Source organism: Neopelma chrysocephalum, unplaced genomic scaffold, assembly GCF_003984885.1.
Source record: "Neopelma chrysocephalum unplaced genomic scaffold, ASM398488v2 Primary Assembly neopelma1_22, whole genome shotgun sequence".
Classification (NCBI taxonomy): Eukaryota; Metazoa; Chordata; class Aves; order Passeriformes; family Pipridae; genus Neopelma; species Neopelma chrysocephalum.
The window spans coordinates 26,504,844-26,532,144 of record NW_020897689.1 but is presented as its reverse complement, the minus strand read 5'-3'; the positions used below and the strand labels follow the sequence as shown (position 1 = coordinate 26,532,144).

Below are 27,301 nucleotides of genomic sequence, written 5' to 3'. Positions count from 1 at the left end.
TAACTAATTTGGGGCCTGAGGCATTGTCAGCTTCTGATACTGAAGTGTACTGGCTGCATTGGCATCATCTGGCATCATCTTTTAGATCTAATTTTATTCTCCTGAAAAGTCTATTACTATTATTGGAGCATGACACTATGCTTCTTTGGAGAGATAGAAAGAAGCCCGGGGAAATTATTAATTCAAGCTGTCAGCAATATCTAACTCATTCATACTGTTATGAAAAACATTTCATTTGTAAAATAAAACTGGTGCCCATTTGCTTTTTGATAATATATCAGGAAGAAGTCAGTATCTTTCTACTGTGGCAGTTTGTAGAGATTTTGCAAAATCAAAATTATCATACATCTTCCTAAAAGTGCAATAAGTTACAAAATCGTGTTTTTTCATCAAATAAAGGGAAGTGTTGAATTTCTCAAATTAGATTACATGAAAATAATTTAACATCATGAAAGTGATAATGTCATTAAATCATTTTGTAGAACAAAGACTGCTAATGCCTCACATGCTGCTGATGCATAAAGTCATCTGCCAGTCAGCTTTCCACTGTTCACTTTAGCTGCTTTGCTGATTTTTATCAGTTTGTCTGCTTAAAATGTGTTTTTGTAGAGAACTTTTAATTTCATACCCTTTGATTCATCCTTACTCTCATTGCATATTTACTATTTATCTCCCTTGAATTAATATTTTAATACTTGCTGATGTTGAAGGCAAACTGGTATGTCTTCTCCTGGACTTATATTTGCACTGATTTCTCTGGTACAGTCCCTGATGACTTCCCACAATAATCAAGACTGCCATGCTTCACAGAAGTGCTTAGTTAATGAAGATTTGTCAGAATAACAATTTATTAAAATAATGCAATAAGTACAATTATACAGACAGACAATTGGTTTTAACCCACAAAACCCAAATGTATAACCCAGCACCCTGGGTTATGAACAAAAGTGGTATACCTTGGCCCACCCCCGAGTCCAAAGCAAAGGGAGAGGGGATAAACCTGCTGGTGGGAGAGCTGCTGCAGTCTGGTCAGAAGTGGTGATTGCAGTCCAGTTGAGGGTGGTGGTCTCAGTCTGGTTGAAGGCGGTGGTCTGCAGTCTAGTTGAAGGCAGTGGTCTGCAGTCTTCCTCTGGATCCCACGAGAGGTGGCAAGGTTCCCAAACTCCCAGTTATATACTCTCCAGTTCAGGCGGGAGTGCTCAGTCCCTCCCTCAGAGTAGGGAATTCCATAAAAGGGTATCAGAGCGGGGAATTCCATAAAAGGGTATGAGGACAGGAACATCCCCCCACCTCGCAGGCCTCCACTGACAACAGTTTCTGGGGAAATGGCATGGAAGGCTATAGAATACACAGTTTTGGGTTGCACCCATCCAGTGATGAATTGGTCCCAGCCGTTCTAACCAGGACACACCTCTGCAGCCACCTCTTGAATGCAGCTGCTTTCTCTGGAATAGTATCCACTTACAGTCATATTTTATATCTGCTAAAAGCATTACTGCACAACATTACTGGTCTGCAACGCTCCCCACTGTGCACATGCATATTAAATCCTGTAACAGTAATTTTCTCTAAATTTTGTCTATATGTTAATTTTCTGATTTCTCCCAGTTGCACCTTTCTGGTTAGCATGAAGAGGAACTCTCTGCATTCCCAGTCCAATGTGCTGTTGGATAAACTGGTCCAGCAGACAAATGTCATTGCTGTCTGAGGAAAGTGTATGGGTTACACATGGGGCTGCAGGAAGTGGAGATGACAGTGTTTCAGCTCCGACAACTTGAAAGATTTTTCTAGGTCCTTACCAGTAAATCGGATTGTCCCTTTTTTTTCCTTTTGGTGTTTTAATTAGTAGAATTACAGTGAGGCTCATCTCAGCAGATTGGATATGAGTGGCTTGTAGTAATACTGAGGCTAAGGTCACCCACCCAGTCATGAACTATGAAACCATCTTGTTTGCAACTTCTATAATAAAAGAAATGGGGGAAATGAGCATATGAGACTGCATTTAAGAAAAGATCATTGCTAATCTAGAGGCATACAATAGCAGTGCTTTTTTTCTTGATTTTTTCAACTGTATGTAATTATCTTTCGGACAAGCTGTCTCTTTTCACTGCTTTTTCCTTTTGTTTCCTCATCCTCTGATTCTGTTTCATGTTGCTAATTTGAATAATTATATAACCGTTTCTGATTTTTGGAATGGAGAAGCACTGAGGTTTCTGCTTGTATAGCTCTGCTCATGGTCCTTCTGTTACCAAACTCAGCTGTCAGCCCGTGGGCCAGCAATGCCCACCTTTCACAATTTTGTTGGTGCTATTTCACTGCACTCAGTAACATCAAGGACAATCCACCTCCCCTTCTTGTTAGGCTACACACCCTATTCTCTGTTTGTGTTAATGAGTCTTTTGTATCTTTACTGAATTATTATTTCATCTTATTAGTACCATCTCCGCTTGAATTAGGTAAAAATGAGAAAGCTGTGCTCCAAGCCATGTGTTCCTTGCATAAACAGAAGCTTGCAATCAGAGAAGTCCTGTTGTGTTAGTAAAAACACAGGAATTCAAATCACAACAATGTGATTACTTTTGCAACAAGGCAGAGTTCAGGTCATGCTAGCAGTGAACCATTGCGAAGAGGTTGCCTTACAAGAACAGCATTTGAGGTGAGGCTATTCTGCATTGCAACTTGCCAGGGGTTAATGCATGAATGAAATTCAGTGATTTTATTTCTTGAAATGAAAAATTCTGTTAAACAAAAGCTAGCAAGCTATCAGAGAAGTGCTGGTAAGGCAATATCAATGGATCTTTCCACTTTCCACTTTTCCTTATGGAAAAAAATTTACCAGGTTTATAGAGTTTAGTCAGCCACATCTCCATTTTTCTTAACAGGATCTTCATTTTTCATGGACTAGATTGAAAAAGCAGATTATGCAAGAGTGTTCCTTCTGGCCGCTTGAGGAATTTAACAGCAGAATAATAACTAATTCCTCATCCTGCATATAATTATGGCAAGTTCTGCTGAGAGGATCAATTTTCTCCAGTCTCCGTTTTCTCTTTATCTAATCATATTCAGCAGGAAGCTTTGCCAGTAATCTGGCTGGCTTGGTTCCACTTCATGATTGTTCTTTTACAAAAATCTCTTTTTGAACAAGGTTTTACAAATACAGTACAATTACAGTATATTGTGTTCTTTCAACTTACGGATTTTAAAATGTAACATATATTGGCAAAAGTAAGGCCTGTGTTTCATTCAGATGCATGAACTGTGTGACACAGTGGCAAGTTTTTTAATAACTGCATTTGGATTTGTTGATTTATCTCATTTGGTGCTTTCAGGGAACCCTCATTTTATTAATGGGTCAGAATTGGCCATAAGGATCTACTCCAGCACAAGATACAAAACTGTTAAATAGGTTTAAACTAAATACAGTTCCCTTTACAAGAATTAGGTTGATAATAACAGAAGTAGTATGAATTAAGTATAGTTCTGATATCTGAAAAGTTATGAGCTAATCCCTTTTTCTTTTAATGTACCTTAACTGAAATGTTAAAAATTCTTACTGAACGCTGAAGGCAAAACTGTTTCCATAGCCATAGTGATTTTTGTCCTGAAATAAATGCATCCTAAATTATCCTTTTTGTATATCCGAAGTAAATCCATGAATTTTATGTCTTTTGAAGCCAAGCAGCTGAGGATATCTGTGAAATCACAACAAAATCGTGCAGGTGTGCTTAGTGCTAGTTCCTTTGTAAGAGGAGTGCTTGACAGCCTGTGATGTGTGACTGTGCCATGCTGTAGATAGCAGCAGCCAAGGCACAGCTCTGAATTTCACAGCTGCAGACAGTGCTGAGGACAGTCAGTTCCAAAGAGTGAAGTTCATCTGAGTGTGAACTGCAGCACAGCATGAATGGCGCCAGCGTGCCCTTTGTCTTTCACTTTTCTGGAAATTGTGCAACTGCCATGATACCACTACTCCCCTCATTTGCAAAAACTAAAACTGTTCTCACAACATTTAGCAAACCAGAAAGACGTGTTTGGAAAGTCACAATGAGCAAACACTGTTGAAAGTGAAACAGAGGACATTATCTGCTGCACCTCCTGCTTCCGAGGAGACTGACATCTGATCCTGGAAACAAGGAACGTGAAATGACATTTTTTATTTGGAAGGCTATTAAAATACTTCAACAGGTGCTCTACTTGAAATGTGCCTGCTCTATTGCAAAGGTTTGCAAATTTATTATTAACAATTCTTATTTTCTTGGAAGCTCTTGTTGTGCCTCCATTTTGTTTTGTCAGCTTTATTCAGTGAATTTTCCTCTTTACATTACTTGCATTACTTGCATCACTTGCATCAATTTGCATTGCTTCCACTCCTAATATAGTGCAAAAATTGGTCCCAGGCAGAAAGTTGCGGTACAACTTCATGTTCCCAAGATATAGGGTTGTGCTTTTTCAAACTGGAAATGAATAAACGAGAACTTTCTTGGAGGTAACTGCAAATGTGGGTCATAGCTTTCCAGCAGACCAATGATGAAACTGAGATGTGGCTGCTTCCTCCTCTGGCATGATTGTTCTTCATTAACATCAGCAGTAAGCCCTACCAAGCAATGCTGTGGTTCTCTGGCCTTTCACATTGACACAGAGAGAAATCACTTTTGTGAAGCCTGAGAACAGCTGGTTTTACTTATGCATATGTGATCACGTTTGAACAAAGGGAATCACTTAAAGAAAATAGCTAATGATTTCTTCCAGAGATCTTCACCTAACATATGGATACCTGGTTCCCTTAAAATCATGTTTGTAGCAAGTATTGCTTCCTAGTAAAGAGACTAAAGTAGAATATAAACACAGTTACTGTCTTTCGTGGTCATAATTAAAAAAAAAATAATGCATAATATGTTCAACAAGATAATTTTCTTCCCAAAACTAAAACTTTCTCACATGCTGAGGGGAAAAAGTCTCTCAAGCACCACACTATGGTGATGTACTTTGTTTAAAAAAAAAAACAAAACAAAAACCTGAAAGACAGATGTTCAACTCCAGCGCCAGGTGTTTCTCTAAGCAAGCTCTCTTGGGGAGCTGCAAGAGCAAATGTCAGGAAGACAAAGTAGTCACCTCATAGGACACGTATAAAATGCTGATGACACTTGAGATGGATGAGGAGACAGAATGGCATTGTGGTAAACCTGGGACTTAAAATTAGGATGGTAGTGACAGACAAGGCAAGAAGACTTAGGTGTCAAGCCACAGGAGGAAAAGTGTTAAACTGTCATCTCTAAGAGGAGCCACCATGATCGTAGGGAGATTCAACTGGGACTAGCTGAAAGGACCTTGAGTCTGTTATGTTTTGATCTAGATCATGTTTAGCCTATTCCTTATAGTGAGTTTCCCAAAAAGACCTAGAAGAGCTTTTAAACTTGAAAAGATAAATTTTACTAGACTTTAAGCTGAAGTAGTTGCTTTCTAAAATACAGGAAATTCAAAGTGACTCAATGAGACAGCATAGAAATAAGAAAGACTGAAGACCATTCTGGTGAAGAAGCTGTGAGTGAAAATTGCTCAGGAAAGCAGAGGAAAGCTGCCCTGGGGGGCTGGATTCTGTCCAGCTTTTGACACAGAGCTCCTGCGTGGTGTTAAACAATTTTCTGCAGGTGTCGTCACAGACACAGTTTGGGTTGGAAGGGACCTTTAAAGATCAGCTAGTTCCCAACCCTCCTGCCATTGGAAGTGATATGTCTGCTTGCTTTGAACTTGTTGCATAGGTCTCTGTTTGGAGATGCCAGCTTGGTTGGTTAAGTGGCAAGGCGGAACTGAAGTCATAGGTAGCTCTCCTGTGCATGTAGGAGGTGATGTAATCTGGAAAATTGGGCAACATCTCAGATTGGGCTCTCAGAACTGTAGGTAATCTTAAATCTAACTGTTCTGCTTCTCATTTCCCCACCTCTGCAATGGGAGTAATTAAACTAATTTTTCCTCAGAAGTGTGATTTTAAAATACTTTTTTTTTTCTGAAAGAAAATGTTTGTCACCCAGGTAAATAGAAATTCTGTCTTTTGGGTATAGTGTGAGCTGGGTTCAGTAGATCTGTCATGGGACTGCACGTTGAACAGGAAGGAAAACCCAATGTATGGCAGAGTTGCTGATCAGATAAGCACTGTTTTTTCTGGGTACTTAATTAGTAGCCATTTTGTGAAGAAATAGTCAGTTGGGCTAATTTAAGGCTTATAAGGGCTGTGATTTTTTTTACAATTTATGTATAGGTCAGTTATTGAGAGTATCCTCAAGGAAGGCTTATGCATTAGGTTCAGATATATGGCTACATTGATTATACAGAAAAATATATAATATATAATATACACTTTATAACTAATCTTCTGTCATCTGATTTCTCCTCAATGTCAATTTAGCCAAAATTGTAGCTTATGCCTCTGTGTGCATGTTTTCCCCTGATATCTCCTGTATATGGCTATTATAACCATTTGTGTTAATAATGAGACTCTAAGTCATTTCAACTGTCATATGGAGTTCTTTTATAGGCAGAAGATGCAAATGCAGCTAAGCGCTGTTGGGGATCCTGCAGTACCTGACTACCTCTCAGAGCACTCCCCCCAGTTTTTGCAGTATTAAATGTTGGTACATGCAGAGCATTTTTATATGCTTTCCATGCAGTATTTAAAGGTCTACAGATTTAATCAATCGTCTTAATAGAATCACAAATATAAAAAAGCTGTCATAAAAAAAATTTGCAGAAACTGAAAAAGGCTGGAACAAAGTTGATCCCACAGGCTGTTACCATTTTGTCCTTTGGATTGTAAGTCTTATTGCACACAAATGCACTGAAACACATTTTAAACAAGCTTAAAAACTGAGTATTTTGGAAAAGGTAAACGTAATAATAAGTAATGAGTAAAAGGAAGACTTAAACTTTGCTGTTTCAAACATGTTTGCCATTTCAAAGAGTTTCCAGATTTAGCCTTAGTACACTGCCAAAATATGTCCTTCTTAAATTTGGCTTTACCCCCAGAAATAATTTCCCTTCTTGAAACTGAAAACAGCAGTGACAGCTCTTCTGCATGTTAAGACGTCACTACTTAAAATCTGATATCGCATATCCCTGCAGGCTCAGAAACTGGAGCTTTATATCACTGCAGAGGGTTGATCTCCAGCTGCCTAATTGTTCTGTGCAGCTGCTTCTTTCAAACCCTGTAAGGACCCGATGTATCAAAGTTGAAATTATCAATTTCTGGCATGAAAAGCTTTCATAAGTCATATATATATATATCTATTTGGTTTTATGATTTCAAAGCTTGAGCCACAAAGAGTTGGGCACATAGCAACTGTACAAGAAATTCTTTGAAAACTGAAACTCTACATTTTTTTTAGTTGTTCTTGTAATATATCTTTATTTGGGAAAGATGTAGCTTCAAAAGACTTGAGCCAGCGAAAACATACACCCTCTGACATTCATTGTATGACTCTCGGTAATATAGTGTAATACAATATGATGTTAGCTACAAAATATGTTTCCCACGCAGCTGCCCTTTGCATTCAGTTCCTTGATTTCAGTAATAATGAAAAATAGCCATTCCAAAGTAGTCTTTCATAACACACTGTAAACAATATAATTTGATCTCAGTAGAATTAAGATGGTCAATTAAACAGAAAGTCAAACCACCAGCCACCTGTTAAATTCCTTCACTGTCTGTCCATCATCAAGAAAGCTTGCCCTGTACTCAGGCTCACCCAGAGTGTCTTAGAGAAGGTAAAAGCCCACAAGGTCACCCTGATGGACTGCTGGGAGCAGAGGGAGATAGGGAGCCTTGGAACCCTCCCAGAGAGGCATCCTGACCCGGTCCTGTGGTGAGCCCCACTAGAGCCGACGAGCTGCCAACAATCAAGTCAGTGCTACTGCATTTAGTATCTGCTGAAGTTGTGGAATTTTGACAGAGCTGACAACACTAGTCATGTATTTGGTGTTAAAAGCTTGGGATTTGACATACTGATAGACTGCATCTCTTAACTGAAGGTTTTAACGCTACTTTGAAATGAGAAGAGATGATATCTTCATGGATGAGAAAAAGACCAATGCACTTAATGCCTTCTTTGCCTTAGTCTTGAACAGCAAGACCAGTTGTTCTTCAGGTACACAGCCCCCTGAGCTGGAAGACAGGGACAGGGAGCAGACTGAAACTCCCATAATCCAAGGGGAAATGGTCATCGACCTGCTACACCACTTAAACACACACAAGTCTATGGGTCTGGATGAGATCAACCCAAGGGTACTGAGGGAGCTAGCAGAAGTGCTCACTGAGCCCCTTTGCATCATTTACCAGCAGTCCTGGATGACCAGGAAGGTCCCAGTTGACTGGAGGTGAGCCAGTGTGACACCCATCTACAAGAAGGGCCAGAAGGAGGATCCAAGGAACTACAGGCCTATCAGCATGATCTCAGTGCAGGCAAAGGTCATGGAGCAGATTATCTTGAGTGCCATCATGCAACATGTACAGAACAACCAAGTAATCAGCCCAGCCATCATGGGTTTCAGAAAGGCAAGTCCCGCTTGACCAACCTGATCTCTTTTTATAACAAGGTGACCTGCATAGTGGATGAGAGAAAGGCTGTAGATACTGTCTACCTGGGCTTTAGTAAAGCCTATGACACCATTTCCCACTGCATTCTCCTGAAGAAACCGACTGCCCACGGCTTGACTGGCTGCACTCTTCACTGGGTAAAAAACTGACTGGATGGCCAGGCCCAAGGAGTGGTGGTGAATGAAATTACATCCAGCTGGCATCTGGCCACTGGTGGTGTCTCCAGGGCTCAGTACTGGGGCCAGCACCATTTAGTATCTTCGTCAGTGATCTGAATAAGGGGATTGGGTGCACCCTCAGCCAGTTTGGAGAAAACACCAAATTGGGCGGGAGTGTGTTGTAGGAAGGCTGAAAGGAGATTGTAGTGAGGTTGATGTTGCACTCTTCTCCTAAGTAACAAGCAACAGATCAAGAGGAAATGGCCTCAAATGGCACTGGCAGAGGTTTAGATTGGATATTAGGAAAAATTTCTTCACTGAAAGAGTGAAGAGTGGCAAGGCATTGGAAGAGGCTACCCAGGGAAGTGGTTGAGTCATCCTCCCTGAAGGTATTTAAAAGCTGTGTAGATGTGACACCTGGGGACATGGTTTAGTGATGGGCTTGGCAGTGCTAGGTTAACAGTTGGACTCAATAATATTATGAGGGGTTTCCATTCTAAATGATTCCATGATTCTTTGATTTTATGACAGTCAAATGTTATCATAAGTTCTTCCTTGTTTTTCTGTGGAAATTGAATATCTAGACCAATGCCTGTCATTAAACTGTTTTTCTTCAGATTACTGTCATATTAACTGTGAATGCAATTAATAATGGATTCCGTTTCTGCAGAAAAACAAAGCACACTTATGGTATCATAGTTTTGATGTCATGTTGGTTCATTTTAAAATTATTCCACATTTTAATCAGTCAGACAGAAAGGTACCACACAGGTGTGTCAGCATGCAAAATCTAGTCGTTTTAGAGTCACTTTTAAAATTCTGTCATTTTAGTCTTATCCTTTTGTTACATAACATACAGATCATAATATACAGATTATAAAAGGAGTTGACACTTCTCCATAGCAAATAGCTACGTTCATACACCTTGCCAAAGGTTATCCATGTTATATCCCTGATTCACTTAATTGCTTCTTATGTTTTTTTTTAGAACAGAATATAAGATGACCTTGAGTTTATTTTTGAAAAAATAACTGCAACCCAAACAAATGTAATTAGAACAAAAATCACATTGGAGTTCATGTGATGGAGCCTTCATATTGATTTACAAGTGCCTAGAATGTGAAGTGAGTTGGAATTTCTGTGTTTCAGCCGTAAATGCAAATGTAGGATTAATTTTGACTGGCTCTTCTGCAAGGAAACATGCTTATGTCCACTAAGTAACATTGTTTTGAATGATAAACAGGTGTGAAATTTTGCTGAGATTAGGAGTAAAAAAGTTAAGAGGACAAATTTTTCAAAGCATTTTCGCTCCCATGTCTGTCAATGGAGTGAATCCTGAAAATCCACTGCAGAGGAGAGGTAAACAGATGATGTCCATGATGCAAAAAAGGGAGTCAGACCATTGCCTGATGTATAGCAAGACACTTTATAAAGCAATATAGCTAAATTAGTTTACAAGCAACTGATAAATTGCTGTAACTTGTAAGGTTTGTCATTCATCTTGTTCTACTGACTGCCTGGAAAAATAATAAGCCGATTATACTTGTCATGTGCTATCTTAAACTCTGATTGATGACTTCTGCCCACATGAATTTTAATATTTTAAGGAGATTTTTTTCTTCTTCTGTGATTAGTTACACTATTATGCCATTTATGTCCTTCATGAATTCTCCAGGTGGAAGGGTTAATTTTTTTTTTAATACAGATAGGTAATTAAATAGGGGTTTGTAGTTTCTTTTTTCATGTATCATTAGGTGATTTAGAATCTACTTATCTACAAAATTTTACTTGTTCCCTACTCCTGTTCTTTGTCTATACAACCACTCTTCTGTAAAATGAAAATCCTAGACTCTACTCGTACACGCATCAAAAGATAGTTGTACTTGTAATAAGATTAACTTTCAAAAATTTCTGCATAAACATTTTCAGAGGGAAAACCAAAATAAAAAGGGAATTACAGTTTGAATTTTAATCTGGACCTCTTGATTCCAGTCTTATTCCCATCTGAATACTAACGTTTTCCTGTCCTCATACATGCAATGGTTTTACTCTTGTCCTCATACATGCAATGGTTTTACATTTTCTTCTGTTTTAGTTGCTGTTCATTTAATCTCATTTCAATTCAGAATTAAGATTAAAGAAAAAATGTAGTGAGATATATATATATATATATTTAATTACCTCAATGAACTGTTTCACAATCAACATAGAAGCAGTGAATTAGAAGTGAAAATACTGATTTTAAAAGTTCAGAAACTGAGCCAGGCAACATATTTCAAAATTTAAAAGTTGCATTTGTCTAATCAATATACTGCTAACAAAGATTGGGAAAGTGATTACTTTATTAAGCTTTGGCAGACTAGAGTTACTTGTCATCACCTAGATGAGAACTAAAGAAAGCAAGGATGCTCCCTGTGACAGCTGGACTTCTAATCTTCCTTAGAGAGACGAATGAAGGAGATGAGGTTATTTATTTTTTATATACATTGATGCATATGTGTGAAAAATTTTATTTTACGTCCTTCTAGGGATCTTGTTTTTGACTTTGGTGTTTTACATCTCTTTTTTTCTGCTTATCAAATTAAACCTGGTTCCTTTTGACAGGTGTATACCTTCAGTGTTTAGAATCTAAATCTTAACTGCAAACAGTTAAGTTACCCAAGTGTTTATATCTATCTGAAGTTTCTGGACTTTCATGTGAGATGGGAAGATTAACACTTATAGTTGACAAGTTAACTTGATTTCCTAAAAATGGATTAAATCCTTGAGTTTCTTATTTTTTGCAACACAAATGTTTGCACTCATGAGAAAATTCAGCTGACATCGTTTTGGGAAATCAAGGAAATAAATGGTGAAAACAGCTGTAAGGAAATTAATATTTGGCTAGTTTGCTTGGAGTACAGTGAATTTCTCAGTCAGAGTAGAGTTTCTATCTGCTACAACCTTTAATTTTGCTGATTTACTGTAAATATTTGAAATGGCATAAGAGACCCTAATTTCCTGCCTTTCTTTTAGAAATAGTACTGCCTGATTCCCACATGGAGCCCACTTCAACTTGGAGCGTTTATTGGCACTATTTATTGTTGTTGTTAAGCCTGGATAGAAGTCTTTGAACTACGACATATTTGCTACCACAATTCACTGCCAAGAGGGACCTCCAAGTTTTGGGGGATCCCTAAACCTCCAACAAGGTTCAAATCTGCTTAGGCTGAGAGACCATCAACATCCCTTTCCTCAGACTCTCAAAATCGGGGAGTTTGTGTTCTGGTTTGTGACTCATGAGGTATAGGTTACAATCTGAATGAAGGAAGTACAAAGTGATCTTGATTTTGTACAAGAATGAGCATTTCACAGAACTTCAGGAGAAACTTTAAGCCTCTTGTAGTCACAAGATCAAATGACAAACACAGTGAAACGTTAACTCAGGATGCCAGAGAGCTGTGCTGTTTAGCTCAAGTCTATATCCATCATCCCCAGGGCAGCTGCTGTGAGTCAGCAGCTGACCCAGAGCCCACAGCTGATTCTCGCTCTGCCTGCTCTGCTGGCCCAGGAGGGGAGAGGATAACATGCCTGTGTAAGACAGATCAATTCAGAGGGATTATGGTGAGGTGATGCCCAGGCCAAAGGATGAGGGGAAGCACCTCCCAACAAGGGCGAAAAATAAAATGCCCCTAGATATTCAGCAGTACAACCAGGATCTGCCCTGCTGACAGAATAGCAGACCCTACCCTCTGTAAAAAGCAAACCTGCAGAAATTTCTGTGCTTGGTCTTTCGGGAGCAAGTGAGGCAAACTGGCTGGGCTTGGACAGACAAGATGAGGTGGTCTGATCAGCAGGTTGTGCTGTTGTATCATTGGAAGCTGTACCTCAGCACTTCTCCTAGCTTGCTACAAATTCCTTATGGCAATGTGCATGTTTGCCAACAAATAAAAAGGTCTTTTAAGATCTTTTAAAAGATCTCTCTTTTTGAACTCTAAGGCTAATATTCATCATGTCCCACAATTAATGCAGTTTATGTCATTTAGGATCTTACATTTGACCAGATGAGACTCCGTGATAGTCATCACCTTTTGTCATGATTAGATCATTTAAATCAACATGCTGATCTGATTAAGTAATCCTAGTCTAGACCTCTACTGCTGATTTAAGGTAGTAATATCTAAAAACATTTAACCTTGCAATAATGAAACTTTGTGTAGCCAGTAGCATGCTTGTAAATGTCCAGAAGACAGTGCTAGGGGGACTGATTTTTACTGCTGAGGAGGTGAGAATTTTTCTTTTACTGGCTTGTTTTAGTAGTCCAGGAGAACATATTTTTAAATCATTCTAGACAATTAAATCTCATTCTTTGTTTTACAACACAAAGAGAAAATGTCATTTTACTTGTTTCCTGTTAAGTCTCACAGCCATGTTGTGCCTCTGCCTTGGCCAAACAAACAGTCCTCACATTATGGCTCTGTTGGACAATTAAAAACTGTTTACTCATTTTGTTGACCCAGTTCCAGCCAAGCAGCAAATATGAAATACAAAAAATTCAAACTGTCTTGGTCAAAGTCAGAAGAATCAGATTTTCTGTAATATTTAGTTGCCAGTGGCCAGAAAATGGATATGAATACTTTCCAAAAGAAAAGCTTTAAAGAGCATATGTGATTTTGAGGATTACCATGTGCAAGAGGATTATTATTTGAGAAACAAAAGGAATAAGAGATTACAGCACATTAAAAAAAGGTTGTTTTACATCAAAGGTGTAGTATGGTTACACACTTTCTCTGGCGTTGGCCAGGGAGCAAGGCAGTCAGGATTTAGAATAAGCTTTCAACCTCTTTTAGCTTTTCTGATTTCAGCTCTATATGGCAGTGTTTGAAATATGTGAAGATGTTTCCATTCAGAAGTGAATTAAGCAACAATAATCAGCTTACAGATTCCTGTTCTGTGATATGCTGAAGAAAAGAAAAAAAATCCAGACATTTAGGTCAAATATAAAAAGCCTGTGGGCTGTTTGGAGTGAGCACCCAGTTGAATGATCACAGGAAGGAATTTCTGTTAAATAGCCCGTCAAAATAGCCTCTTGTTTTTGACAAAATGCATAACTCAAACATTTAGTTCCCTTCATCTTGTCTTGCAGATTTGTTTTCATCATCTAATTACAGCTGAAATCTGAAAAAGAAAATGATTGAGTATGTACTTAAAAATTATTGTTCAATATATATTTAACATTAAAAGTTTAAATTTTCTTGTGAATTTTAAGTTAAGAAAATTGACAATCAGCATTACTATGGCAACATATAGGTAAGGTCTAGCCTGAAGGGCATGAGCTTAATTCTCTTGCATCTCGGTTTGCTTCCATGTAGCTTGAAGCTCACTTGTAGGTCAGATTTGAGCCTCGAATCTGTTACAGCATTCCTGTAAATAAGTTTGCCACTGCATAAGAATTCCACATTGTCTGTCCCAAGAGCAGAGCACAGCAATTCATTAACTCTGAACTAACATCCAGCCACTTGATGTACCCCTATGCGTATCCTGACCCCCTCGGGACTGAGTTGGTAAGTTCCAGCATTCATCAAATAAAGCATCAAGACACATTGCAGTAAGCCTACTGTTCTTGTAATTAAATGAATGCAGGGAGCACATAAATGAGTCTTTGGCAGCATGAGCTGCCACTCAGCAGCAGTGGAGTTCGGCTTTCCACTTTTCCTGATGCAGTAATGTTCCCTGCAAACCTGAGCACCCCTGGGGCCGGCCCAATGGGCACAAACTGACCTTTCTGCCCAAAGTGTAAAATGCCATCGACGAAGGAGAGTTTATTGTACATACATCATCCGGCAAGGTTTCCCAGAGCCATGGCCGAGGCAGTAAGAATAGCAGGCAAACACCAGAGGGAGTAATTGTTCTACTGGAGAGTTAGGAAAGGAAAGCCTCAGGCCACAGTGTTTGTTAATAGTGTGTGGGTGAAGTTTCTAGCCAAAGAAAAATGTTCAGGTGACATGACTATACAAAATGTAAATGGTGAAACCACACATTCTAGTGATGTTTGAAAGAGTTTGTGTTCTTCACCAATTTACAGTGCTGATTCCAATGTACTGATTCTTTGTGCCAGCTATGTAACACCCACTTACCCTGCAGTAACTTTTTTACATTTCTTCACAGTACTAGAGGCTTTCAGTTCAGTGTTCAGAGACAGATGAGCAGGCAATAAGAAGTAACCTTTTCACCTGTTTTTTAAAGCGGTCTCTTCTCCTGGTCCATCCATGCATGCCCTTCCTCTGTCAGAGTGTCTTTGTCTTAACTGATGAAGTCCTTGGACCCTCAGAATCCTGGTTCCTTAGAGTCCTGCATGCTGCAAAGTGACCAAGATGAAACCAGATGCCCTGGTCTTCCATGGAAGCAAATCAGATAGGAAAGAAGCGAGTGGGTTATCTACCCCCTGGAAATAGGCTGTCCTTTCAGCAGCTATACCTGCATTTTACACCTCCTAAAAATCTGTGCTTCTGCCCATGAGTTTCAGCTGGCCATGACCAGGAAAAGTGCATCCCCTGGGCTCTCCATACAGAGGCTCTTGCAACTGCTCAGTTTGCAGTAACTGATTGAAAGAAAAAACACCATCAGCCCCAAGGTGAATCTATGCCAGTGTCTTTTAGAAAATCATTTCAATGAACAAAACGACCCAATTCCATTACACTTCACACAATGCTGGGGCAGGTGGAAAGCTTCTCCAGTTCACTGATGAACTTCCAAGACAATGAACTAAAGTGAAGAGTCACTCTCTGCTTTTAATTGTAATTAATGCTTCTGCACTGATTGCTTTTAGTTTCTATCATTGACATGGTGCTTAAATTTCCACAGCCATTACAGTGAGTGCCACCTGTGGAATATAAGCAAAGATCAGCTCATTACACAACTCAGCTGCCTTTTCAGCAGAAGACTTCAAAGTTCTTTTCTATTCTCAAAAGGGTATTCTGTAAAAATCACCCTTTCATTGATGAATATCGAAGTAAATCCTGGCTGAGCCTGATGTTAAATCGCATACCCCTGGCTTTCACAGTGTTGCCAAGCAAAGGATCTGCAACAAAACTATTTTTCTTAACAGTTTTATTGCGGGTGTGTAAGATCTAATGGAGATCAGCCTATTCTCTTCTTAGGTGTGTCAGCTTTACAGAGCTCACCAGCACAAAAAGAGGATCTTGGCATTGTTACAGTGGCGAACATAGAAGACGCTTCATACATCCGGGTGGATGACTTGCATTGTCAAGATCTTTTAAAAGATCTGGGCGTTATTAGAGGTGGGTGTTTAATTGTTGATTCATTAAAACAGAACCATACATGAATTATCCAGGCAGTAAACCTTTTTCTTCCAATAAGTAAAAAAGAACCCTGAGAGAACTAGAATCAAACTCGTCTCAATTGCACCAATGTGAATGTAGAGGAGGAGAAGTGTGTTTAGATGTTTGATGATGCAGACAGGTGAAATTCACAGAAACTCTATGCAGACCAGATGCTTAAGTAGGTTTAGTTTTGCAAATCGTTTAAATATCAGTATCTCTGTGACTTCAGCTGTGATTCCTTGGTTGCAAAGTAATACATTTCTCCTCATTTTGAAGGTAAGAATAAGTGTATAAATTTGATACTTCCTACAGTATGGAGAGAAATAAAGGTTATATATATGACCAACTTCAGCTTTGGAAAATAAAACTCCTTGGGGAGCTCTCATAGTCAATATAAAGACAGGAGCTCTCTGCACACCTGAAGTTAGACAGTAGTGATAGCATGCTGTCTTCAGAAGTGATATTGTCATATTGTATCTCTGTTCCTATTTCGGTTTCTTTCTCCCTGCAACTCTGCTAATACAGCTATTTTCTGGACCTGTGCTGTGAATATCTCTTTAAAAAAAAATAATAAGAAAAGTAAAAATAGTGAAAGGGGAGGGGGAACTGCATGTAAAGGGATGGATACGTATCATGTACCTGATCTGGTTGACAGCACCATCCAACTGGTGTGTTTTAGTACAGGTTATCTGCATCAATGCTGGCACTGAAGACAGCTACCATCAAACCTTGTCCCTAATACATGCTCTGAAAGGAGCTAAAGTGATCCTTTGTGAACAGCCATTCAATGGGGACATTTCCATTGCAGACTTTTAAACATGTCCTTGTGTCACTTCTATGTGAGGCTAAAACATTTCTATGTGACTTGCCCACAACTCCTTAGTAGTGCATCTGTTTCTTCTGCAACAGCATTGTAGCACTGAGGTGAAGGGCAATACCATTTTTTCTATAGTAACTTTTATGATGAAACCTGATGTTTGGCCTGGAGAATATTGTCTTGCTGGGGAATGGAGAGAAGCTGCACCGGAGTTTGTGGCTGTACCAACAGTCCTTCTTTGAGTACAGATATCCAAAACAAACTGTTTTATAAACCTGAAGCAATATGTATGTTGTTATCACCCAAAACTTAAAAACACGGTGAATATCTTTTAAGACCAAAGTGCAATAGCAAACACAGGAGCTGGGGCATCAATTTGTTGAGCTGTACCTATCAGCATGAGACAGAAACAACAGACACTCACACAGGTACATCAAAACTAGATATAGCAAAGAAAACCTCAGGGCAAGATGCTGGGGGCAGATGGGAATAAAGTATGTGCTGATAGCAGCTTAGATTTGCAAGACAGAAATCGTTGTCTCTTTGATGCTTCCAGAGTTGAAGAACATCAGATTCCCTTTATTCTTTGTTAGCAAAATTTCAAAGATTGATGCTTACTCCATCACCACAGTCCTTTCCTGGCAATAGCAGCCATCTAATCCAAAATTGACTCACATCTCAAGTCCAAAAGGAATATCAGTACCATATTGCTGGAACAAGGCAGAAGTGAAGGAATGTCACATGCTTATGAATGTTAAATGTATTCATCAGATAAACATGCCTGTGGAAGGAACAAGTCCCCTAAAACATTGGTGCTATCATATTTGTGTAAACCTAGAGCACTGCAAGAAATTAAATTTTGAAAAGCCAAACATGACTTGCATTCAAAACTAATCATTGTGATGTTACTTTAAAGCTCAAAAGGCTCTGCCAGGCAAGGTGTACACACAGCAGAGGAGGCATTTATAGCATGAAGAGTCATTTCTCACAAGGAACTTTCAGGATCTGTCTGTGAAAAGAAATCCCACACCTCAGGGATAAGAACATGGAAAAAAAAAAAGAAAGGTCAACTTGCCCTTGAGAAAATATGGCTTGCAAAGCTCGTATAGGTCTCCTTTAAAAACACGTTTTTAAAAACCTGTGCTTTTGAATGCCTGCTTTGAACAACATCCACCTTCTGGAGCCCTTTCATAAGGGCACATAACCCAGGATAAAATCAATCTTATTCACAGCAGTGTGTGCCTCCATGTGTCAGACCACAAACAGAGAAGAGAAGCACTGGATAGTAGTCCCGGTGACAACACAGGAACTGATTTTCAAGGGTGAAACTTCTGAGTCACTCTTACAGCCATCTTTTGGATTTTCTTCATTTCTATCTTAAGTTGCTACACTGAGGTATTAGGACATTTCATTTGATGTTTGCAGTCCTCTGAAACTGAAGCCCTTCCACCTCATCTGAAATACGTCCACTACAGCATATTTTCTGTATCTCAACTACATTCGAACCCATTTACCAGGCTAAATCCAAAAGATTTATGTATTAAAAAACTCAGCACTCCTTTAAGTCCCCTGAACTGTTTATTCCTCTAAAATCAGTAAAGGATATTTCTTTAGAAAGTTTACTGGATACCTTCAAAACCTGATGGAATTTTATCCCTGGTAGCCTGTCAGAATTAGTCAGCAAAGTGTTTAATCGATGCCTACCAATGCTGAGCTGTTATGCTCTCATCCCCTTTACTACAACACCTTAGTTTCATTTGTACAGCTCCATTTTCTTCAGAAAAGTTTCATAGGCATCAGCACGAAGTTAGTAACTGAAACCATGTTCAAGTTAGCCAGGAGCAGCCCCAGAGGCAGTTCTGGTTTGCCTCTGCTGTGTCCAGTCTAATCACTGTCACTCATGGGAGCCTGAATCCATGCTATGTCCTTTGGGAACCCAAACTATGTCTAGCTTCTTTTGCTAGATTGGAGAAGGAAAAGTTTAAGTAGTCCATCCTGAATCCAGTCTTACTTCCGCTCTCTGGGATCCTTAAGAAGTATATTTCTCACTCTAGCTCTGGTATGGCTTAGAGGAAAGACAAAAGGTAAGCAGAATACACTTTTGTGTATAAGTTTAACGGACCTTTTCATAGTAATGTGATGGGACACTGCAGTAACAATCTACATTCCAATCAGTCTGTTTTCCTGCATCCCTAAAACGACACACAAAACACACACACTCCATAATGTTGCATGATTCGTATTAAAGTCTACCCTTGTCCAAGCCTGTACTTGACAGTTCTTGTGCTTTGCAGAGGATTATTTCAGGGGGCAGTCGAGGAGAGAACGACTAAAGACTGAAGCTGTTTGTATACGCACAGATGTGTATTCCTGGTGTGTATTTCCCTGCCTGACCTCAGGAAGACTAAATGAAACACAGCACTAGCTGCTGAGCCAGTGAGACTCTTTGAACTGATAACCGTGGCATGTTCTGTGATGTGGTTTGCCTGGAAACATATCTGTTTCTTTTGAAAATCCAAGATACAAAAATTACATCAGTTGTAGTGTGCACTGCAAAACCTAGGCTGAGATGGAAGACTGTTCTATTCCATAAATGATTGCAGATGTTTGGTTGAGGCTGCAAAACATGAGGATTTTCAAACGTGTACATGTGGGGAAGGAAACTAGGGTCATATATAAACATGAACATATTTGTTATATATTGCAGCCAGTCAACTGGTCCCATTTCAGACTGGCAATTATCAAAGATGTGCAAAAATAAGTGGAAACTATGATCGCTGCAATGCATCTGGTTTAGTGAGTGTTTTCTATTTCTGACTCTATAGGCTTTCCTCCCTTTGTCTGATGCCAGTTACATACTAGACACATAGAACTGTCAACGGGCTGAAGAAGAGGTTTAGGAGATTTACTGCTGGTTTTTATTACCACCAGATTGCAAAAGCATATAGCCTAAGCTGGTTTTTCAGCAGGCTAAGTTCCAGCTCTGTGTCCCAGGAGCCTGCTTTGCTAAGTAGGATCTGGATGGTACCAATTTAGGAAGCTCTCTAAGTATGTGATGCCCTTTAAATGAATGAATCATTTACCAGAGTCACAGGCATGGGAAAAGGATAGAAAGAGCTACTAGATGAAGAATTATTGGCATTAGATCTCCCTCCTGATCTCCAGACTTGGGCTGTTTGGCCCTGAATTCCAGAAGGAAGGTGCTAAGGGTTCTTGCTGATGCCACATCAAGAATGTGAGTGACAAGGGCTATTGGAGGCTATGGACACCTGCTTCCCAGCCATAGAAAAGTAAAGCCATCATGCAGCTTAACCTTCAAGAAGCCAATGGCAGGCAAAATCTGGCATGACAAAATGTTTTTTTGTGTCATCTATTTGGGCTAAATTTCAGCTTTTTAATACCTTGCCACTTGATAATTCTGACAACTCCTTCAGCTGACTTGTTCCTATGCAGCTCTGGGCATAGAGTGAAGATGGCTTTGCTGTTGTATATTTCCAGAGTTATCTCTAGTTATATCAGTGTTAAGTTCCTGTAAACTCAGCTACTAACATCTCTACAAGTGTGTATTTATTACTGACAACAAATTAAAAATAAAGCTTCAGTTTTTACACAGAAAATTTCATCATTCAGTTATCTTAAAGTGTCAACTTTTTCAAAGTTGTCCTTCTTAAGAAATTTCTATCTTTTGCAATGTGCAGTTGAAAGATGGATAACATAATTTCTTTCCCAATCAATGTTTCTCTTTTCCATTTATCAGACATGTTATTTTAAAGTGTGGGTTTAAGTGTGCAAAAAATTCTGAAATTGAATTGCACAAGGCTAGGGAAGAAAATTCACTGTTTTTATGAAATGTGCAAAACCATTTAGATGTTTTGTTGTCACTATATGAGTTCAAGAAGCAATTATAAAAATAAATTAAAATCCACTAAGGGATTGCAAAGGATACCACGTCAGACTAAGGAAAGTGCTGTACTGCAAGTCACTGGAGCTGGGAGAGTGACTGGATGAGAGAACATTCCTTGTTTTGTTCTTGTCTTGTGCAGCCTGCCTCAGCCACTTTCTGAGACAGCTCTAATGAAGTGGAGGTTTGATTGCTCTTCCAGTGAGCAAAACAGCTTCTTTAAAATTAACAGAAATCCTAATTGTTGGCATGGGTTTACTCCAGGTAGGAGTTCCATGGATTTGTGTTGCCTTATTTTCAAGTAATCACACACAATTGAGACAGCATCTCAAGTGAAAAAAAATCAGGTTTCAGGTATACAGATTCAAAAAGAACTCTATAAAAGTTCATTGTGTGTGCTAGAAGGCAGAATTTAGCCAGTGATTTGAAAACTTGTTACTCATATTCTATGGTTTGTTCTTTTCTTAATACACCCAGCTTCATAAATAAGTTTCTATTTAAAATGTCTTCTCGTGTGTAGCAATGTCTGATAGGTTCAGTAAAACTCAGCAGCTAGGAGGAGAAAAGAACACAAAATCTTTGCAACTTCTGTCCACACGAACAGCAGCAGGCAGCATCACAGATTGAAACTGGTGCCCCAAGTTGCCTCAGGGACTAAGGGTTTCATCAAGAGCAAAGTTATGCCTAGAATAACTGAAAAATGGTGGGACAACTCACATGACTGGAGGATTGAGATGGATGGCTACAGGCTGTTTCAAAAAGACAGATGGGGCAAAAGAGGAGGAGTCACGTTCTGTGTTAAGGAGAATCTTAAATGTATAGAAGTCAACTATGGCAATTGTGGAAGCCCTATAGCATGTCTCTGGGTCAAGATCCGAGAGGTCATCTCCAATGGGGATCTTTCGGTAGGCAACTGCTACTGACCTCCAAACCAAGACCAACAAAGCAGTATTTGGGTCACTTAAGCGAGCTTTGGAAGGTTAACAGAACCTGTTTCTTGTGACTTCAACTGTCCAGACATTTGTTGGAAGAACAGCAGAGCAGCTCACATGTCATCCATCAAGCTCCTGGAATGCCTAGGAGGCCTACTTCCTCACACAGATGTTAGATGTGCCAACCAGGAATGAGGCACTGCTGGACTTCCTACTCACAAACAGAGAAAACCTGCTTTGAAATATCTTGGTTAGTGATACTCTTGGCTACAATGATCACAATATTGTGGAGTTTGGGATTTGGCTGGGCATGCTGAAGGTTAGTACTAAAACATAGGGTTTAGACTTCAGAAGAGCAAACTTCAGTTCATGCAAAGCTCAGGTGGGGAGCAGGAGGGGAGAGTGAGGGGCAGTGGTGCCCATGGGAAGCTTCTGTGGAGGAAAAAGATGTGAACAAGCTGGAAAGTGCCCAGAGAGGGGAAACAAGGATGATTAAAGGAGTGGAAAGCCTGCCATATGAGGAAAGAACTGGGTGTGTTTGGCCTCGAGAAAAGAAAGTTTAGGGAAGACCTTATCAGTATGTTCCACTATTTAAAGGGTGGATACAAAGAAGATAGAGACTCCCTTTTTACAAGTAGTCGCATGGAAAAGCTGAGGAGTAATGAGTCCAAGTTACACCAGGGTGGATTCTGATTAGACTATAGGAAAATTTATCACAATGAAAATAATCTCCCCAGGGAAGTGGTGAATTCCCTAACATTGAACACTTCTAAGATTCAGCTGGTCAGTGTGCTGGGCCATCCTGTCTAGACTCTGCTTTTGCCAACAAAGTTTGGACCAGATGATCCTTGAGGTCCTTCCGACCTGTTATTCTATAATTCTGTGAAGTTGAAGTCAATATAATAATGGCTGGAGACAGAATCTGACTTAAATATCAAGGCTCCAGCTGAGCTCAGCAGAGCTGAACATCATGAAAACAGCACACCTGGTGCAATTGTTATTGCATCCCACAGAGTTAAGCTGTGACCTCGTAAAGAGAACTAATACAGGGCCACCCAATGCATCTTGCAGGTGACCCCCCCGAGAGAAGCTGCTAATGCCATGCAAGTAACATTAATACAGAGCAGCAAGTACCTGAGAGCAAGATGGAAGCATTATTGACACAACAGAAGTGCTTGGTTGCATCAGCTTTATGGCACCTCCTGAGGCAGTACTTCTAGTGTCTTGCAAGGTTGTTTTCTCAGTAGTGATGGTGAGCATCAAAAGGAAAGGGAGACAACAGCGCAAAAGCTGTTGTTCTGCAAAGAAGGTAAAGTGAATTTTTGGTTATGTCATGCAAAAACTTGTGATTTGGCTTCATTAGAAATAGAATGTAGCATGTTTCTGTGCTTCAAGTGATGAGACTTTCAAGTCCTGGCTGATTCTGGGGTAAGATGTAAGCCTGGGTCGTGTTCAAGCAGAATTTACCTTCAGTGATGACAATAACGTGTTATGCTGATAAGTACTAAAGACATGCTGGTACTGGAGGAAATTCTCTGCACTCTGATTGTTCTGGTCTGAGAGCTGAGGAGCACAGCTGCCTTCATGTTCCCCTTTCTTGGGCAACATCACAAATCTATCAGACTGGTCTTCAGATTACTCTATACTAAAAATTGTTGGCAATTACTTTGAAACAGCTCATTCTTTAGTAAATGCTATCTTGATGCCATTATTTCAGGCATAGATCTGGAAATAATATTCCTATTTCAATCTCCCTGTCACAAGAGGTAAGAGTACATTTGGAGAAGAGCTTGCTTGGCCAAGGCGCTATGCAGATATGGTAGTTCTCCTGTAGAACCAATGGGTTTGCTTAATCCACTGTTATACTAGAAGGTTTTTTATGAGCCTTTGCAAGATGTAATCCAGAGGACTTCATGGTTTCTTTTCTTTTTTTTTTTTAATTGCCTTGGACGAGAAGATAATTTCAGATTGAGGATCTGTAGCATGTTTTCTGCAGAGCTGATGATAATAGAAACATTTCAGTGAGGTCCCTGTATGAGTTACGTCACTTATTTTTTGACTCGGCAATCAGAGAGGAACTAGTGAGGAAGCCTGCTGTCAGTGCTGGAGAAAGGATGTAGGTCCTGGCAGCAAGCCCAGGACTGCTCAGCAGATCAAAGGCTCTTCCCTTGGCTCCCAGAGCAGCCGGAAAAGCAGCTGCCCAGTACCCTTTCAGCATCCTTCGTTCCTTTCCCCTCTGCCAGCAAATAACTTCTTTTCGTTACCCACCTCAGCAATAGTCTCTTTTTTTTCCCTCAGTATCCTGCCAACCAAGGTCCTTTTATGGAAAGCGCTTGTGTTTACTACCTGCAGATCCCAGGGCCAGCCAGTGGAAACACACTGGGGATACTGTGGTCCTTACATCTCTCCTCCAAGAGATGCTCCTAGCTGCTGACTTTAACCTGGAAGAGGAGGCAAAGCTTAAAGGAACAAGCCATGGTTATAAACCACATGTCATTTTCCAAGCCAGCCTGATGGAAGATTTCAATTTGGAAAAGTGCTTTTTGTGCCAAAACAGCATAACAGCCATGCTTTGAAAGTCTTCCCACTCACCTCCCAGAAAAATAAATAATGTGGCTTTTTTGTGGGCTTCTTGGTGGTAGTTTTTCCTTTTTAAATACATGACTGCTTTCCTCCAAAGCTGCTCCATGTTAGTGCTGCTCCTCACTGTCCCTGTTAACTGGTTCCTGAGGGGAGGTTTTTCCGCCATGAAAGGAGAGTCAAGCAAACGTGTCGTAGAATTGCAGACTCTGCAAGAAGAATATTGTGTCTGCTATTACACTGCTGTTTCTGCTCACTTACACTATGGGCTGGTTGATGGGAGCCTTTAAAAACAGCTGCACTGCGCTTCAAAGGCACATGCAGCCCTTAGGTACCAAATTACTGCTAAATAGGGGATGAAAGCCTGACCTTTGACTGCCCCCATGGCAGTGTCTGCATCACCAGCACCTTTTCTCCTCCCTGGTTTTGTGAGTTGATCAGCCCAGTAGTGGTAGGTAAATAAGCTGTCCTGCCAGAGTCTGCTATAGGTCTTGAAACTATTTCTCTAGTTGCTTTTGTAAGCACTGCGAGGCACTCCAGCTTGTAGTCGCAGCTGCAGCTGTGCATGTGAGGTTTTCTTTGCTCAGTAAGCAGTCCCTGAGCTTGGGTTTGCTGACTGATTATCTGCCATAATCAAGATTACTATGGGAGCAATGTTTTGAAAGATCTTTATTCCCAATGTGAGTTTCTAGAGGCTATTAAAACTGTGAGTGTTTGGGACCTCCTCTGGGGAGCAGAAGCTCTTCTCCCCGTCTTCACACACTGCTAATAACGCCTTCACATGGGTTTGCCTACTACAAATTACCAGTAATTAATAATATTCTATATGGAAGTATCAGAAACAGTTAAAGCATGTGACTGCAGGCTGGCCTGGTGCCTAGCCCAGCTGCTTGATAGGCCAGTTGTTCTATGCCTCAGTTTCTCCTTCAGTAAAATAAAGAGAATATGAGACTTAGTAATGCTTGTCAAATGTCTAATGTCTGTGGGTGGGTGGTGGAAACCACTGGAAATGACAGGTGCAGAAACAGAACAGGTTATTTTCCATAGCTTTGCTTATTATATCTGATGCTTTTATAATGGAATCCAATTTTCTAACTCATCTTTTGCATAACTATCCTATATTAGACAGCAGTGGCACTGTAGGGGGAATTTGAATAAGTGGAGAGGGTGAACTGCAGGATCATTATCACCAGAAATACATATCATTGTTTATTATCATACCTCTAATGAGGCACAATTATTCCTGTAAATTTTTTTCTCATTGTTGTCCTAATTGTGCTTCTCCATGTGTCTCCTACCACCACTTCTTTATTATGTGTATCGCAAAACTCCTCAGGGGTCCAGTGAGGCACCAGTGTCACAGAAAAGCCGTGAAGGCCTCTGAGTATGTGCAGTCTTTTCTTTCTGCGTTCCCTATCTGTCTCCTCTGGCTTTATTGGCATCTTCCCTCCTTCCTCCTCATGAGTCTGATTTTGTCTTTACTATGACTGAAACAAACTATTTTGACAAAACAAATATAAAGAAGGAGGGCAAAACACTCTCTTTGTTTTGTTTGGTAGTAAAATGTGCAGCATTATAAAATATCAAAACCCCAACGACTCTGTATGAAAATTCAGGAAACAAGTAAAACAAATGGATACCCAGAGCAAACGTGGATGCACCAGACAAGACTCAATCCAAGACCATGATGTGTCTGTATCCTAGGAGAGATATGTGGTAGTCATGGGCTCAGGATTTCAAGAGGTTTTAGAATTCTGGAAAATTAATCATTACAATAAGTTTTTAAAGGATTTCAAGGAGTGAGTGAAGAAAGTAATTCGTTTTGAGAGGCCAGCTCAGCGCTTTCTTGATCTTTTTGCAGTCCTGGTAAATCATTTATCAGGGCAAACTTTCAGAAAACTCCCACACAAACTATGCTAGGCAGAGTGTCTCAAAAGTAATACTACTCCATGTTTATGCTTTCAGGACCTAAAGAAAAAAGAGAGGCTGTAATACCGGGGTGGTACAGGCCCCTGCCTGACAGTGTGAGGGCTTGAAATCTTCCCTTTTCTGAAATATATTTAGTGAATTGTTCAGACTATGAGGCTGTTAATTTCTCTTTTAACCTTGCTTTTATTTATTTCAGCGATACCCGAAACAAAATTCAAAATAGTACCACAGTGCAATATCTTTTCTCTTTTGAATTAGTAAAATGGAATATAACATTTCGTTTTTTCCCCCAAAAATTGTTCTGGTTGACTTTGCTAGCTTAGAGCAGTGGTTTGAAAGGTTCAGATTTTAGAATATTAAGGGGGGAAAAAAAAAAGAGAAAAGGAGGAATCATGTACATTCTATTCTTCCTGCCCATCAAAGGCCCCCAGAAAATCTGTGACCATCATATATGACTTCTGGAAAAATAAATTTTTAGTTATTTTTTTTAGTTATGAGGTTTTCCCTGGTCCAAAGTATCCCAAACCATTCACTGTCATTTGCGTGCAGCATCAACTCCAAATCTGGAAGTATGATGAGTACCTCACAATAATGAGATGTTAAAAAGAAATTTTTCTCTACTTAGAGTTTGAGTTCTAAACAGTTCAGGTGCAGGCATATTAACCTAATTCAAGGGCCAGAGCTTTGAGAGCTTTCTGATAAAATGTCAAGATTGGCAATACTTAGTACAAATGGGACTTCCAGGAATTATGGATAATTTCTATTATTGCTTTCTACAAGGCCATGACCACTTTCCCATATTATATGTTAGCACACTGGGAAAGGGAATAGTGTTAAGAGGCACAAGAAATAATTTTGTGTTATTTTTCAGCAAGAAAAACAAAAGCAAGTGTTGAAAAAGTTTGGAGTAAATGAAAAGCATATGCACAGAGAAAGTAGCTATATATGCAAGAAGAATGTACCTTTTTTTTATTTGCACATATCATGAACTGATGGATTTTAATAAAGCTCCTACATCCAAAATATATAATTGGCCCTATTTCACATGGGCTGTGAGGGACCTGGAGGTACTGAAAAG

The 27,301-nt window shown here is 39.7% G+C and overlaps 1 protein-coding gene across 6 annotated transcripts in view; it reads left to right on the top strand.

Moving 5' to 3' along the window:
• The window catches only part of DLGAP1 (DLG associated protein 1), a 414,682-nt gene that overhangs the window by 334,227 nt on the left and 53,154 nt on the right, over window positions 1–27,301 (top strand). For 5 of the 6 annotated variants that reach the window (XM_027675997.1, XM_027675989.1, XM_027676007.1 and 2 more), the window contains one exon: window positions 15,882–16,022. The exons of the other annotated variant lie outside the window; for it this stretch is intronic. In XM_027675997.1, coding sequence (XP_027531798.1) covers window positions 15,882–16,022 — 141 coding nt within the window. The remainder of the gene's footprint in view (window positions 1–15,881; window positions 16,023–27,301) is intronic. 6 annotated transcript variants of the gene reach the window in all.